The sequence below is a fragment of the Ochotona curzoniae genome, unplaced genomic scaffold, assembly GCF_017591425.1.
Source record: "Ochotona curzoniae isolate NIBS_2020 unplaced genomic scaffold, NIBS_Ocur_1.0 contig_2924, whole genome shotgun sequence".
In the NCBI taxonomy this organism is placed as follows: domain Eukaryota; kingdom Metazoa; phylum Chordata; class Mammalia; order Lagomorpha; family Ochotonidae; genus Ochotona; species Ochotona curzoniae.
In genome coordinates, this window is record NW_024465653.1 from 35,563 (window position 1) to 53,094 (window position 17,532).

The 17,532-nt window shown below is 39.6% G+C and overlaps 1 protein-coding gene across 1 annotated transcript; it reads right to left on the bottom strand.

Moving 5' to 3' along the window:
- Positions 1–654: 654 nt before the first annotated feature.
- Positions 655–11,722, bottom strand: LOC121155408 (killer cell lectin-like receptor 2). The gene is made up of 8 exons (XM_040978699.1): positions 11,590–11,722; positions 10,172–10,289; positions 8,665–8,754; positions 6,400–6,591; positions 4,941–5,083; positions 3,350–3,456; positions 841–994; positions 655–749 (listed from the first exon to the last, which is right to left on the bottom strand). Exons 2-7 carry the CDS (start codon positions 10,287–10,289, stop codon positions 844–846), a joined length of 801 nt encoding a protein of 266 aa, XP_040834633.1. The 5' UTR covers positions 11,590–11,722; the 3' UTR covers positions 655–749; positions 841–843.
- Positions 11,723–17,532: the final 5,810 nt, after the last annotated feature.

Sequence of the window (17,532 nt, forward strand, 5' to 3'; positions counted from 1 at the left end):
CAGCTATTCCAGGTTAAAGGAGTTTTAGAAACACTAATTCCAAAGATCTTTTAGTTAAATACATATATTATTCTGAACAATATATAGGACTATATAGGACAGGTAAATGGACAACATTTGAATATGGTTTATGTATTAGATCATAATGCTGTATCAATGATAAATTTTCTGATTTTGATTATTATATGTTGGTTACACAGGAAAAATATTTTCTTGGAAAATATCTAGACAAGGGAATATGATGTCTTCAATTTATTATAAGTTGATTCGCCAAGGACAGACACATGAAAGAGAATGAATAGAGCAGGTAGGGCAAAATAAAAACAATTGACAACCATGGGTAAGAGTTGTGCGGGAATTCCCTGCACTCATCTTTTCAGTGTTCAATAAATTTAAATTTAACTTCCATAACAAAATGATTGTTAAAGATGAAGAATACTTGTAATAGTAAAAAAGTAACCACATTCTAATTCTTATTTATGTTGTCAAGGTCAGAAGATGCCAATATGTTTAACCCACTGAAGTGGAAAAGATCCAGGCTGTGTATCAGCATTGTCCAATTGGTTTCATGGATGGCTCAGAGAAACCAAAAGAGAATAATTCCTTGGGGCCATGAAGAAATGGGCAATTCCTTTCCAAAGTTATGTTTTGCAAGCCATCCACAGTAAGAAGATGGTGTCTGAACCCTCCAGTCACTGTACAAACAAAGGTTTTCTTCCTCTTCCAGCTCATTCTGTTTCCACATCGAACTAAAGAATGCAGTAAAAAAAAAACCACATGTATTAATAACAAACACAAATTATTATAGGACACAAGAATATGTCAGGGATCTGGTTTTACCTTCTAAGTACACCTTGAAGTGGGGGAAATACAATCAATGCTCTTTTCACAGATGCAACTGTGATTTTTAGAACAATCAATATCCTCTACTCTTATTGAGGATAAAAATGCACATTTTCCTCTCCCAGAAGCTGATTTCATTATTGAAAAATTCCTACAGAACAGAAAATGTAAGTCAATCATTTAATTCTGAATTAACCAAACACAGAATTTGTAAAATTTAAAAACTGTTTTTCCTGAATTCCTGATACATAGAAACTTTTGCTTAGCCCATTAAATGCATTTATTCATAATCTCCCAGTTTATTGTGCACTGGTAATTAATGGTTAACAGAAAAAACCTTTTCAATAGTACTCTGAGATTGTGGTATATTAAACCTCCTTTCTCATTTTATATTTTCAATAAAAGTAAGTAATTTTCACAGAGAAAAACTGAATTGCTGTGACACAAATCACCAGGTCTCATGAGCATGTAGAGTGTAAGGAACAACAATATAGTTCAGAGATTAGAATGATTCATGCTTTCGTTGTTTTTATTTCTTTGCCTTCTCCATCCCAAACCTAGCGGTTGAGCTAAAACATGGCAATCAATTGAAAACTAATGCAGAATATCTATTTCAGAAAAATAGTAACTTGGAGGTCCATAATTATTTTCCTATTAATAATAACTTGAAATACTGGATAAATATTGAACCTTCTTGGCAAGAAGCATATTCACACTCAGGTGGAGTGTTAAATAGAAAATTAAACAGAGATCAGAATTCGGAAGGATAACTTTAGCGTTAAAGCCAATTTGTACATTGATTGGTGTGATGAGTTGAATGCATTCAAAGATAGAGATTCTAAATAAACAACGAACTACCTAAATGGTGAGACCCAACAGTGACAAATATTCACTCTAGAATTCTTTCAAATATTGAATTTAAGCAGAAGACAAAAATCATGAAAAATTCCTCATGCAATTTGCAAGAAGCATGCGTACATTCCAAGTTTATGAGATTTACATTCATCATGCATTGGTGATATCCACCTAAGCATTTGCCCAAAACACACAAATTAAATTACAACCGCTCCTCAGGGCAATCAAAACTCTGCAGCTGTGGCCAGACTTACACACCCTTGCATCTTCCTAACACACAAAATGTGTGTGCTGGCCACAAGAACCTTGTAGCTAGGTGATTTCCTGCAAGATGCCTTTTGTAAGTTCCCAGCCCAGAACCACACCAGAAACAGCTGCAGGACTTCAAGCTCTTACTAGAACTGGTCCAGATGTGGAGCAACAGTCAATGTGGGTTGCTTGCACTCCATGCAGAAGCACTGGGGCTTGACTCTCAGCTGTACTCCTGAACCTAGACTCCTGCTAACACACATCCTGGGAGGCTCAAGTACTTGGGTCTTACTACCCGTGTGAGATGCCCAATGTGAGTACTGGGCCCCTGTGTTCTGCCTGGCTCAGTCCTGACTGCTGCAGGCTTTGGGATAGTGAAACCACACTTATAGTCATTTCTTTCTCTCTCTGTTTGAAATTAAATTACAATAAATTATGCCAAATTCATAGTACTCCAAGGTATCCAACAAAAGCAAATTCTTTCTTGAGGAAGCCAACAACTCCATCACGATCACTAATCAGTTTCCAAACCAGCTCCAAAGAACAAAATGATCACTAAGTAATTTAAAGAAAGTAACATCATGAACAAAGGCCCGCAGAAACAATGGATTAGATTCCTAAAACTTCAAACACTAAAACTGTCAGATACCAAACATAATATACATATTTAATAGCTCTCAAGAATTAGAAAAATGAAAAATATTAGTAACCACAGATATTTGAAAAAAATAGAATGCCTAAAAGTAAACATTGTATTATCTGCTTATTTGAAAATTATTAAGTCAGAACTAAATGTAAGCCCAGGAGTCTACATAATTAAAAACTATATAAGAGAAGACTACACAAAAAAGGTAAATTTGCCTTGATGCAAAAGCAGTGTGAAGCCAAGGAACACATAGATTTTCCATACGACACATGTTCCATGACCTTGTGAAGACATCTCATGTTCATGTATAAGATTACATAGGTGTACAAATGTACACAGTGCACACATTTATACTCAATCATATAGGAACAAACATAACCATGCACAGACTAATTACACAAAGCAGTTCCACATGAATTTTGGGAGATACATAGGAACCTTATTTATACATGAGAGAGGAATAACTTGCTATGTCAGATGGCACAGTCACTTCATCTCTCAGACTCACGATTGCATTTCAATTTGCATCTCTTACAACACATCCTGAATGTATTTAGTATACCTTTATCATTAATAACTCCGTATGACACTTCTCCTTTGTCTTTGCTTCCCAAAATGCTCTTTTACTCTTATTCTTACCAGTGAGGCCTACTCAAAGTTAAGTTAAACTGTGTGAAGTGAAAGATGACCCTTCTAGACATAATCCTTCAAACTCCTACACCAAAGTTAAAGTTTGAACACACACCAGAAACTTACATTCCAGGTGAGAAACCATCATCAACCCATTTCCATTTTTTCTCCTTGTCAACATACGACAGTCCAATCCAGTAATTATTACTATGAATGTGCGATGTAATGAATGTCTATAAAGGAAACAAAACGTATGAGAGAACTAAGTTCCCATCTGCTGCATGAATGTGAAGAGGCACAGGGGGCGGGGACGAGCTGTGCCTAAGGCCAGGACCCTGCCATCACCTTATCTCTGCTTCTAAGAAATATCTCTTATCCTTCACACATTTATTTTTAACTTCAAAAGTAGCTTTTCTATCATGTACTACATATGTGAAAACCGTCTGCCAGTCTCCTGGATTATTTAAAACATGGAAGACTTTAAAATCAAAATATGTACTAACAACAAATCTCTTTAAGTAATTTAAGACCCTTAAATAAATTAATAAGCTCACACTCCAAAACAATATGTAATGTTATAGAGAATGGATCAATCCATAATCCTAAGCAAAGGAGTCTTTAAAATAAATTTCTTAAAATAAAGGCTTTGTGTAAGGGATACCTAAAGGTTTCAGACTCACAAGAGAAATAAACAATGCTTTTAGTTTAGTAGTTGGAAGGGATACAAGGAAGAGAAGCAGTATTACCAAGTATTACACATGTCTAAAATGCAGTAAGTGAAAGTGATACATTACATAAATGCTGCTGTATAAAATGGAGGTTTAGATTCATGTTTTAGGAAGAAGAAACAAAAAATTTGGAGACAGTGCTCACATTTCCCTAGTCTATCCTCCCACCCTGATCAACTAGTAAACATCATATAAAATACAAATCAAATTTAATAAATGTGTCTTTGTTTTATCAGATAAAAAAAACTAGTCACTAGTTAGGAAATTATTTCATGACTTGATATTGCGAATTCAACTTCAGGATTTGTTATTTTTGCATATATTTGTAAGTCATTTTTCTAGATTGTACAGATTTCAGGCTGATGTTGGAAAACACATTTCTATAGAAACACATTTTGTATTTTTCTTAGGAATACATTAAAAAGACAACCTCAAGGCCAGCATTATGATGTAATGGGTTAAAACACCAAACATCAGTGGTGCCGGTATATGTTCTGGCTGCTTAACTTTTGATCCACTTTCCTGCTAATGGCCAGGGAAGAGCAGAGGAGGATGGCCCAAGTGTTTGGGTTCCTACCACTGCCACGGGAGACCTAAATGAAGTTCCTACATTCTGACTTCTGTCTGGGCAGCCCTGACCTTCACAGCCAAGTGGGAAGGGAATCAACAGATACAAGTCTCTCTCTCCTTTTCTCTCCCTCACATACACAGAGTGTCTTCCTTTCTCGCTCTTTCTCGCTCTTTCAGATGACTGTCATAACAAATAATATGCATTGAGCACTTGATGAGTAGCCTAATCATATGCTTATCAGCAAACAGAGTGTCCTGGGAGATTCCTAGCTGTACAGTCATGACAGTCAAACACCAGACATGACAGAAAGAACACTTGAAGACCCCTCTTTCTGCATGCCCCCCTCCTTTCTCAGTATCACAGGTTGTAAAGTGAGACAGTTCATGACAATGAGAATAAATGGAAGAGTCCATGATACCTGTTCCTGCTCGTTGTCTATCTTCAAAAGCGAGGAGTTGTACTTCTGGCAAGTTTGTTTACATTCCTGCCAGTTTTTCTTTTCCTCTTCAAAATAGTAGCAATTGACTCCATCACAGGACCAGCAGCAATGATAGCTTTTACCTACAACACAGAACCAATTATTATTTTTTTTATTATATGATCTTCTAGTAATCAGAGCAATATATTAATCAGCCCTCCATAATAGACTCAAAGGTTCAAGATCCCTCTATGACAATAGCAACAACAATATGGGGATCTCCATGGTTCAGGGATGCTAAGACAAACCTGCACTGCCATGTTCAAGACAGCGTAATCCTCAATAGCCAAGAGATGGAGACTACCTAGACATCCACTGATGGATGAATGATGTGGAACATACATACATACAATGGAATTAATAATTAAAGAAGCAAATTCTATTATATGTGACAGTATGAAGAAAACACAGAGGACATTATGTGTGAGGAACAGAGTCTAGGGGTATGAGACATAACACAGTGCTTCTGATTAACAATGTTGTTTTGTACACTCAAAAATAAATGTACACTAATGTCATAGTGTACTTATCAAAAATAAATATAGAAATTACCAAATAAATATTGAGAGTCAATGGATATCTCGATTATTCCTATTATGATCATGCTATCATGCAATACATATGTCCAACTTATCAAAGTACATGTATTTAATCTATAATGTTTCTCTATCCTGAACCTATTTAAAAATTCTAGCATGCTTTCTAACTTAGGAATATATTTGCAACCTTTTCTTTTGTATATTTATATTTGTAACATTACAATATAATATTGCAATATACAATACATACAATATATTTCAGGAAGTATATGTGAGTGCATTTCAAAAAGTTCAGTGATAATGGAATTAACATACAAGCTGAGTTTGCATACAAGACATTTTGAATTACTCTGCATTTTGCATGAATTTTAAAGTTATCTGGTATTGATGGTCATAAATACAAACACACGGGAGGTCTAGATACACACACACAAACACACAAGGTATCTTCATAACAGCATTCAACTAAACCTCCTTGTGTCTTTTGTAGGTCCGTTATGCTTTTTTCTTAAAGCTTTCATATTTTGTGTGAGCCACACCCTAATTCTCACTAGACCAAATCATCTGACTATCTCCTGGGGTGCTGGTCCTCTCTTTCACTGTTAGTAATAGCAGGGCAGCAAGAATTGCCATTGCATTTGGGAGTGACAAGACTCTACTAATCCAACTATGATTCCAAGGATTCCCAAATCCCATATTTGAAACAAGAAAACAAACCACCCACATTTCATCTGAAAGACACAAATTGAAAATTGTCCAGTAGACCCAAGTCACTGGGGCAAGCCTGCTTATAAGACTCCAAAGCTTTTAGAAGGGGAATGCAAAGCAATACAAACTTTCACTCCAGATTCCTTCCATACCTGGATCTGTACAACATCTAGTCTTTTTTGAAAGGAATGACTCCAGTTTCTTTTGCTGTAGAAGGGTTCGATTTCTGAGAACTTCACATTCTAAAGTCTTGTTTGCCAGAAGTTGCTCATTCAAGTACTCACTCTGATTGAGATTTACTAAAATTTTTTGCTGTTGATGTTTTTCTTGAATTAACTGGAAAACTAATATTTGAGACATAAATATCATAAGAAAATGCACTCATGGAGATCAAACAGTGAAATTAAAGACTTTAGAAAAAGTCTCACTTCAACAACCAACTGTACTCATTAGTTCAGTAATTTGGCATTAGAAAGTCACACCTCAATGAACTGACCACAGTGATGGAAACATCACATTTCTCACTATTGGCAACTTAAGGGCAGAAAAGCAAAATACCCAAATAAAATTATGATAGCTAACACCATAGCTTACACGCTGGTTTATTTTTAGCAGTATATCATTTACAAATATCTACCACCATAAAATTCAGTTAGTTAACATTTACCAATTCATCATCTGTAGATAAAGACCTAAAGTAGGGGGCAGATGCTTGTCCTTGGGGTTAGGATGCCCATAACTCACATCAGAGTCCCTGGATTCAATCCTGGCTCCTGACTCCATTTCCTGGGAGCTGATGGGCATCTGTGATGACTCAGTGAGTTAGTGCCACCCACATGGAGCACCAGAATTAACAGTTCCAAGCTCCCAACTTCAGCTGCAGTCATTTAAGGAGTGAACCAACAAATCAAACTTTTTCTATTTTCTCCTTCCTTCTTAATCTTTCTTTTTCCCTTTCTCTTCTTTGTTTTTCCTTCCTCCCACCCTTCATCCTTTCTTTCTTTTCTCTCTTTCTCTTCCTTTCTTTCAGTGCTTTTTTCCCTCAGTTTCTTTTCTCCATCCTTTCTCTCTGCACATTCTCTTTCCTTTTTCTCCCTTTCCTTCTTTCTCTCTATCCTTCTTTTCTCTCTTTCTTTATATTTTCTTTTTTATTTATTCTTTCTCATTCCTTCCATCTTACCTTCTTTCCTTTATCTCTCTTTCTCTCTCTGTCCATAAATAAAAAGAAAAGAAAGGTGAACTAAACAACCATGAAGATATAACACAGTTATTATTGTATTAGCGGTAACATCTGAAAATAGGTGATGTTATCCAGTTGTGGAATGTCCATTGTGTTCTACAAATATTTGAGGCAATCCAAATACAAGATTAAGCTTAAATTCAACATCAGTTTGTATGTATGTTTTTGTTCTGCTTACCATGTTCTTATTACATATTTTAAAATGCACAGTTACCAACCAAAAGGAATATTACTGTGTGCTATACAGAATAAGTTACCTTCAGAATAATACACAACAAATGTAGCCTCAGAATAGTAGACTAAGTAAACAAAATGAAATGCCACTGTGACATGTCCAAGAAAAACAATCACCAACAAGGGCCGTTACCTTGACTTAGCATGTAAAGCCACTGCTTGCAGGACCAGCATTTTATAGCGGCAATGATTCGAATCCCTTCTCACCCCCTGCTATCCAGCTCCTTACTAATATGTCTAGGAAAGCAGTGGAGGATGGTTCAAGTGCTTGGGTCGCTGCACCCATGTGGGAGACCTGGAAGAAGCCCCTGGTAGCAAACTTTAAACTGGCACCAGCTTCCAATGGTTGACATTTGGTGTCTGAACAGATGAGATGGATGAAAGATCTCTCTCTCTCCTTCCGTCGTGTGTGTGTGTGTGTGTGTGTGTGTGTGTGTGTGTGTGTGTGTGTGTGACTTAGCCTTTGAAATAAAATTAAATACTGCCAAATCAACTTTTGAAGTTTTATTATTTTTATTGCAAAGTCAGATATACAGAGAGGAGGGGAGAGAGAGAGGAAAATCTTCTGTCTGATGATTCACTCTCCACGTGACCAAAATGTCCAGTGCTGTGCCGATCCAAAGCCAGGAGCTAGGAGCTTCTTCTGGGTCTCCCACGTGGGTGCAGCATCCCAATGCTTTGACCTATCCTCAACTGCTTTCCCAGGCCACAAGCAGGGAGCTAGATGGGAAGTGGAGCTGCCAGGATTAAAATCAGCGCCCATATGGGATCCCGGCGCATTCAAGGCCAGGACATTAGCCACTGGCCCATCAGCTGGGTCAGCAAAATCATTTTTTTAATCCCCAAAACAATTCAGAACTTTCAAATGTTCTAACAGGGAACATTATTTAAATATCTGCACATGTGATTCTACAATTCCCAGAAAGATCTGTTTCCTACTCACTCATTGTCACCAACATTGTGATCGTCATCAAGAGAAGTAAAGACAGGATTCCAAGACTCACTGCAATGCGATGCCAGGGCACTGCAAACTCTTTGAAGAGAAAACTAAGAATTAGCAGTAAAAGGCCTAGCTATTACTCACCTTAACCAGGGACATGGGTAAAAACAAAGGAAACTCTGTCAAAAAATTTTACAAGACTATATCTTACAAAATGATTTAGATTTTTAATCTGGAAACTGTAGCTTTACATTTTATGTTTTCTGGCTGATAGAAACTGTTTCTAGAAATGGCCATGAACAAGTTGGTTCTCCAAAGTTTCAAAATTATGTCCCATAAAGAGGCACCAACGACATAAGGATTCTGGGAGAGCGTAAAGTGGCATGTGCAGTCTTTGCTGTGATCAAGCTAATCATGACAAGAACAAAGCAGGCGATGCTCTTGACAAAGTGGTCACCACCAGAGAATATTCTGATTTGCAGACATGACCGGCGTCCATCCTCACAGAACTTTCTAGAAATCCACTTTCCTTTCCTCACTGTCAATTCTGCATTTCAGTAGGCAATGGTGTATGCATCTTATTGTTTTGGTGGTCCTCATTGTTGGATTAATTCTTTCTATTATGATCACTAAACTGAAACACTACAGGTTATTCTCAACTAGGAGTTAAATAATGACCAGAAAAATCAAAATTTTCCTTCAACGCAAATAGTTTGAATCATGGTGGCCCTTCAGTTTATGTATGTATGTGTGTGTGTGTACCTAAAATCTTTTTTGTTTGTATAATAACATTGTTTAAAAGCTTATTTCTATATTAAACATCTAATACAGTTATTTCTCTAAGAAATGCTAGGGTTTTTTTAAAATCCTATTATGTTCTTTGCTTTTAGACACCTCACAAACTATCCTTGGTCAAATTTAAATAAGTGTATTCTATTAGTACTCATATTTCTGAAAGTGTATTAATGTCCTCATCATCTCAGTTTCTTGTAAGATCATTTAAAAAAAATAAATTATTAAACAAATAATAAAGTAATTCTTCCAGGTTAGCCAGCTCCAGTTTTCTTTTATAACTGGAATTAATGGCCAGAAGTGAATATAAGATTGTTTTTAAACCTCTAGTTTGTCACCCCATGACATCGCATGAATTTGGATGCTCAGTTAGTATAACCTGGGGTGACATTATGATACAGGAGGGGTTAAGCTATCGCTGACAACACCAACACCTCATTTCGCTCTGGTTCAAGTATCAGCTACTCCAATTCCAACCGAGCTCCTGGCTAATGAACTTAGGGAAGCAGAAGATGGCCCAGGTACTTGAATGCATGCCATCCATGTGGGAGACCGAAGTGTTTGCCCAAGCTTCTAGCTTGACCAGACTCCAGCTGCTGCAGTCATTTGGAAAGTGAACCAGTCAGTGAAAGATCACTTTCTGGTTTTCTCTTTCTCTCCTTGTAAATCTGCCTTTCAAATAAAACAAGTAAAGCTCAAACATAATATACATAAATACCTTTCTTGGCAGATCTCCCAGGCCTTCTGGTGCCATCAGGCCTTAATCTCTTCTGAGATTCTGAGGCAGACTGGAGAATTCTCACAGATGAGTAAGTCACCTCCTCCTGATCACCCATCTTCAGAAGAAAAGAAATGTTTGTGCAACAACTCTTTACAATACAATGATTTCTAAAGAAATATCCAAAGAGCAGCCCACAGGAACATACAAGGAACTTGATGCTGAGAGGTCATTTTGTGTGTGTGTCTGTGAATACCTGAGTACCTGTGTTTATCTGCTCTAGTAAGTGCTTAAAGCATGTAGACTGAATTAATGTATACAACAAATGGAAATGCTGTTAATATATCCATCAAAATGATTTATGATCATTGGGACTATTGCCATCAATATCAGAATCTATAGAAAGAATTGAAGGGACTGCTAGTATATTATTATACTATTTACTCAGCTATCTTCACTTACAATATTTAGCGTACATATAAAAAGATTGGGCACAATCAGTGCCTTCTCATATCTTGGCGGCATCGTTAAAAAAAGAACTTAAAGCATCAAAAATTCTATATTCTGTAAAACTGTATGTATGTTAGTTTAAAAAAATGCATACCTTACTAGACATATAACTGTTTTAAAAGTTCTTTCTTTTCAATTATCAAGAGTCAATCAGAGAGCTTCCTGCGGTATATCTCATACATTATCTTTACATGATTTTGAGGGGTGATTATAAAAAAAAGGGTAACATTTCAAAGCCCAGGGCCTTATACAAGACAAACTGACTACACATTTTTTAGGTTCTTTCTAAAATTGCCATAGAAACTTTTGTGAAAAAGTATGTCAAAAGCTATTCATTAATTATTTAGTGACTATCAGGAGACAACCTAGTATTAATACCAATGAGTAAGAAATCATAAATAGCAAAATTTTTAAATTCACCTTGATTCCTAAACTAATCAGAAAGAAAAGATGATATCAAAGGAATTTCAGGAGAAAGTGTAACTATATTATTTCATACGCATTATCAACTTCTAAAATTTGGTATACGAACTGCTTACATTTTTTCTTATATCCTATTAAAAGTAGACTTTTCTACTCCAGAATTTTCAAATACACTCCTTCATGGATGGATAATACATAAATCATTTGTGTCAAATTAAACGTAACTTCTCAAATCTGTCTTCTTTAAGTGAATAACATAAATCATAACTCAGAGCATACGGAGAGGGAGACGACAAGTTTCCATGAACACTAACTACAATTTATACATCCTTCAGGGTTCATGCTATTGTAATACAACACAGAGGGAATTCTGTCCTATAAATGTCATGCCACGTTACTTGGAATTAAGCACTATATTTCTAGAATAAGCAGAATTAATAGGATAATCATATTGAAAGATGCACGGGAATCAAAGCAGGTGTTACCTGGATCTATGCCGTGTAATGAAGCAGGTGGAAGCACTGGACCCCACTAGAACAAGACGCAGGCCACTCCAGTCCCACAGCTCTTGGGGGGCTCTGAGAGGAGAAGTGAGGTGTCTGAAGGATGAAACTCCAACTCAAACGTCCTGCCCCTCTTGTTGAAACAGTGGTGAAAGGAAACCATATGCTGAAAGCTGTTGTTTACAGGAAAGGGAGGATGGTCATGAGCTGTGTGTGCCTCCATTTCAATAACCAATCACTTCGTCCTGCTTGCAAAGCAGCATTGAAAATCAGAATTTGCGGACTGAAGAGAGAGCAATTAAGGTTCATGAAAACAGGATGATGCCTTTTAACAAACAGGTAACACATATAAAAGAAATCGCTATTCAATTGATGCCTAAAATATCTACATGTGTATACCCATATACAAATAGGGTCACAATTCGATACCTTAGCACACTTTTAAAATATTTTTCTTTCCTTGGGAAAACATTTATTAAATATATTCCTCTTTTAGGACTCATGCTTACTGTACATAAATGTGTTTCAGAAGGTTTTTTTTTTTTAATATCCATGATTTCATTCCAACACAATGCTTACCAGTGAAGTTGATATACATCAGTGCTTCTGATATATTTTTTATAATTATTCTTTTACACTAATGTTTCTTTGCTTCAGAACCATTCACTTAATGCAGAAATAATTTCTATGTTTTTGAAGGTATAACAACACAGAAACAGACAGAAAGTAGATAAATTTTGCATTTGCTGATTCAGTCTTACTACGCACATAGTAGTTTTAGTGGGGGTAGGTAGAACCCACTGTACCTTTGCCTACTGTACCACAATGTCCATACTTAAAACAGGATGCAATAATATATATACAGTTACTGTCCACATAAGCATTACTCCCTTAACTTATTTAACCCTTCTCCTACCAGTGGACTTCTAGTTTTTTCCAGCCTTTTTTTAATATTAAAAAAAATTGGCCTATGCTTTTTAATATTTTTAAGACATCATTTTAAACATAAAATTGCAAGGTTAAAGGGTATTATGCATGTAAAGAATCATGATACAGATTACCAAAAAACCTTCAGAGATATTGTCCCCCTGTATATTATACCAGTTGTGCATGAAAATATTCACATCTGACTGTTTAAAAAACATATTTATTTAAATACAGTCACAGAAATAAAGGAAGAGATGAGGGTCTGAACTTAGCATCCACTGATACAACCCAAGCTGAACCCATCCAGGTCTCACACATGGATGGCAGAGGCCCCAGTGCTTGACATTTGACCTTCTGCTTTTTCAAACACATTAGCAGCAAGTCAGAGGGAAAAGAAGCAGCCAGGGGTCAGACAGTGCTGGCATTTCAAATGGCAACTTAAGCCAAAACACTGGATTTTTAAGAATATTCTACTTGAATTGTTCATATGTCTTAACTCTAATACTATTCTCCAAACACGTTTTGCAAGTTCTCACCTATAATTTTTTTCTTTTGCTTCTGAAATCATTGGTTCTTTTTTATGGACCTATCTTTTATGTAAGATATTTGACAATCAGATATTTACTTATCTCAGGCTCAATTTTTTTTAATTAAAAAAAATGATTAAAACTAAAGAGAATAGATTTCCTGTATTGTATAGGTACACTTCTAAGGAGATGTTATGCTTCCTTCCCTCCTGTTTCTCTCTGTTAATTCTCTCTTTTCCTTTTTCTTTTTAATTTCATTTTTGATGATGTTTGTGATGGCTGATGTGGCTGGGCTTATACCAGACCCCACAAGACACTCAGACCTCAGCCCAGGACCAGAAAAGGCCACAGAGCCAAACATGTCACTGGGCCAGCAAGACTCTAACTGACCAATGATAAATCTAGACTGACACTCCTTACATAATTAGGATCTAGACAGAGCCTCTGCCAGCCTCCAAGTTGGAAGGGGTAAAAGCCTCCTACAAGTTCTCCTGCCTGCCTTTTCTCCACACCCCTCTCTCCTTCTTCCCTCCTTAACGAGTGATTCTCAGTTAAAGTCTCTTTGCATCTTTGTTACAACTGGCAGGTTTTGGAAGGGTGCAGGGTTTGGGGAAAGTGGATGAGACCACGGTTTCCACATTTTTTGGTCTTCTTCCTGTGTCCTGGGGAAGGCAGGAAGATAAGTGGAGAAGACGCACCAGCCTCCCAACTGCCTTAGAATCGAGGATGGGAAATGGCCACACAATGTCATCATCCCAGGGTCCCAGTGTAGCGCATACTCTGAGCTTTCTGCTCAGGTTGTATCAGTCATTCTGAAATGCTGTCAATCTCACCACTCCAAGGAGAAGGAACTCCTTCCAAGGTTCACTGACTGACAAGGAGCACCTTAGTCTCCATTCGCCCAGATATTTGCTACCAATGCTTGATTGTTGTAGTTGATCGATTTGTTCTGCCCTCCACCCTCTGCTAGGGCATCACATGTCTTCTGTCGGCCCCAGTGGACTGTCATATAATCCATGTGAGTCTGGGTATGCCGTCTACTGCTCCGCCTTAGCCACTGAGGAGACCCAGTTCTGAAACATGAACTCTATGATCAGACCACAGATCCTGAAATTCTCGCCATAGTTGGAATTCTGAGACCAATGAATGGTTCAGTTGGAGGAGTCCCCCAGAAATACCTGATCTGAAATGATCTCAAACCTGACTGTTGCGTGTTCTTACCAGTACTGGTTCTGGCTCTGTCTGTCACCAACATCAACCTCCACAGACACATTGGTAGTTTCAATTGATTGATCAGTTCTGTCTCCAACCCCATCACCTACACAAACCAATCAGTGTGATAGCCCAGGCTGACCTTACCCCCAACACACTTGGCCCTGACATGCTACAGCTGAAACAGAGTGACCACCAAAAGCACCCACAAAGCCCGCCTCCAGCCCTGGTTCCTGTGATTGCCAGTATGTGCAACATCCTGGTCTAGTCTGTCCCACCTCCCATGCGTCAATGGGCGCTGAAGTCTATCTGAACCCAACCAACCCACTATGCAGCCCACACTGTGCCAGCAGGTGCCTCCACCTATCTAGCCAGGCCTGCCGCCAGCTCTGTTTCTCATGCTCACCAGTAAGAGTTGCAACCCATCAGAGAAGTAACCACAGTTTTATTTACCAGTCCCAGATCTTGTACTCTGCAGGCGATTCTGCAGTCTAGCTTGACAGGATTTACCCTTAGTTCCAGCACTTGCCAGCTGATGCTATGGCAAAGCCCAACCAGCACACACTCACTCTAGCTTATGCATGCATCAGTGGGTAAAGTCTGTCCAGCCTTCCTGCTCTCCAACCTAGCTCACATGCAAACCAGCAAGTGTTGCAGCTCTGCCAGGCCTATTCTGCCCCTGATCCCAGCTCTCATACTCACCAGTGGGAACAGTGGCCCAGCAGGGATCTCCCCCAAAGTCCCCGTATCAGAGTCACCCCAACCCATCCTGCCCTCCCCCAGTCTCACGTGTGCTGGTAGGTGTTACGACCCAATTTGGCATGGCGGGTCTCATCTCGGCATTTGCTGGAGGGTGCTGTAACTAGTCCAGCCCAGCATATTCCCAGTTCTAGCTCATGCTGGTAGGTACTACAGCCTAGCCCAGCCCAGGCAGTTTCCAGTCCTGGTGCTAATGTTAACTGGCTGATGTTGTGGCCTGACGCATTCTATCCTGCACCTCATCCTGGTTTTCAGACCTGCCAGTGGGTGCTATGGACAGGCCCAGCCTGGCCCACCCCCATACCTGACCCACATGTAAGCTGAGAGATATTGTAATATTGGGCTGCTCTCAGCCTTGGTTCCTACAATTACCTGCACGGGCTGTATCCTTACAGAGAAGTTCCTCAATCCCTTCTATCAGGTCTCCTCCCAGTGGCAGATCTTGTGCAATCTGGAGGGTCCTTGGCCCAACCTAACTTAGTCCACCTCCTGTCCTGGCAGGAACAGTAGCCTTGCCCAACTAACCCACATCATTCCAGTTCTTACTGTTGGGTGTTTCAGCCCAGGCACACGTCATCCACACACTGACACAGCTCTCATGTGGTTCAGAGGGGGCAGAGACCTAACCTAGCTTTTTGCACCCACACTCTGGTTCACACAAGCACCAGTGGGTGCTGGAATCTATCCTAGTCTGGCATCCCCTAGACCCAGTACACATCCATGCCAAGGGACACTGCAGTCATGTCCAGCCCAGATTGCTGCACCCATTCCAGCTCTTGGGCTTACCAGTAGAAACCATTACCCAGCTGAGGCATACTCCTAGCTCCCCAATCAGGCCTGTTCCCAGCCACAGACCTTGTGCATGCCAATGGTTGCTCTGACCCAATCAAACATAGCCCATCACCCGTCTTGGCTGCTGCCATCAGATGTTGCAGCTTGGCCTGGACTGGCCTGTGCCCAGTCCCAAATCTCGCTGTTGAGTGCTGCTTCTTGGCCCTGTTTAGTCTTTTCTCATTCTTGGGTCATGCAAACCAGTAGGTGTGATAGCCTAGCCTGGAATGAGCCGCACTCCAGCCTGTCTCCAGCACATGCCTGTGGGGTAAGTTTGGCCCTGCCCATCTTCCCCACATCCAGAACCAACCTACACACTTGCTAATGAGTAAAGCTAACTTTCCAGGCCTAACCATCACCCAGGTCTGATCCCAAAGCTCACCAGCAGGAACTTCAGCCTACCAGGGGAGTTTCCCATGTTTACCCACCAGGCCCTTGCCCAGACCCAGATCTCACATGTGGCACCGGGTACCATGCCCTTACCCAGAATAGCCTGTCCTCTCCATTCTGGCCTATGTATGTGCTGGTGAATATTGTGGTGTAGCTTGCTGCATACCTCCTTATTGGGTATGGCTGCAAGTGCTGCAACCTGGACCTTCTCAGCCTTTTCTCAACCCCAGTATCCATGAGTGTCAGAGGGTTCCATGGCCATGCCTAGCTCAGCCCGTCATTGCCCTCAACTGTTAATCTAACCTGCAGAAATAGCAGCTCCACAGAGGTAGGCCCACATATCTGCCCCAGGACGTGTTCTCTCATGTGCTGGTTAGTGTCTTGGCTCAGGCCAACATTACCCATCCTATTCCAACTTTCTCTGGCAAGTTCTGTGATCCATCCCTGCCAGGCAGGACCCCAGCCCTAGCTTTAGTGTGCACCAGTGCATGATGGCCTGCTGTGAATCATGCTAACCAGCCCTTCTGAGATCTCTCACCTGGGCTGGTGCATCTGTCTGACCCATTAAAGTGCTGCAGCTTCCACCCCCTGATTCACTCGGTCTCAGCCCCCTTGCTTACCTAAAAATACAGTGGTGTTTTTAGATGGGGACCTCACCTGCAACTTAACCCTTCAGCAGTCTTCTCTCCCACTCCCTCTCCTTATCCCATCCCTGATTATGTGGGGAGATTTCCAGGCTTGCTCCACCTACCTGGATGTGAAGCCCCTAGCTATCCCTGGTACCCCACAGGCTCTATCCTCATAGTCCCCCATGAGACTGAATGGCCAGGCAACCATGGGCAGAGCCAGGCCCCTTGCATCCTGTCTGGGGCTGTCTGCTCTCTTTCCTTCATTTATTTTATTCTTTATTTTTTACAACAAATTTAATTTCAAATGTCTCTGTAATCAGTCTTAGTGCACTACTAACAATAATATTCAGCAAGTAAAAAATAGAAAGATCACAATTGCACAAGAGTTTGATATAAAAGACAGTATTTCACCCTTTTCCTGGCTGAGTAATATGCATTCATGTGTATCTGCCATATTTTCTTTGTGCAGCCATCAGTTGATGGCTATCCAGGTTAATTCCACATTTAGCTGTTATGAATTGAGCTGCAATAAAGATGAAAACACAAGTAACTCCTTCATATGCTGGTTTCATTTCCTTAGATAAATTTCCAGAAGTGGAAAGGCTGGTTATATAGCAGATCCATTTTCATTTTTCTGTGAATCTCCACAC

Bases quoted from the DNA above. Each gene is read 5' to 3' on its own strand.
- LOC121155408 (XM_040978699.1), bottom strand. From the start codon at position 10,289: ATGGGTGATCAGGAGGAGGTGACTTACTCATCTGTGAGAATTCTCCAG. The intron at 8,755-10,171 runs GTATTTATGTAT...TTCTCTTCAAAG, and splicing joins TGGGAGATCTGCCAAGAAAG to AGTTTGCAGTGCCCTGGCAT. The intron at 995-3,349 runs GTAAGTTTCTGG...TCTGTTCTGTAG, and splicing joins GATGGTTTCTCACCTGGAAT to GAATTTTTCAATAATGAAAT.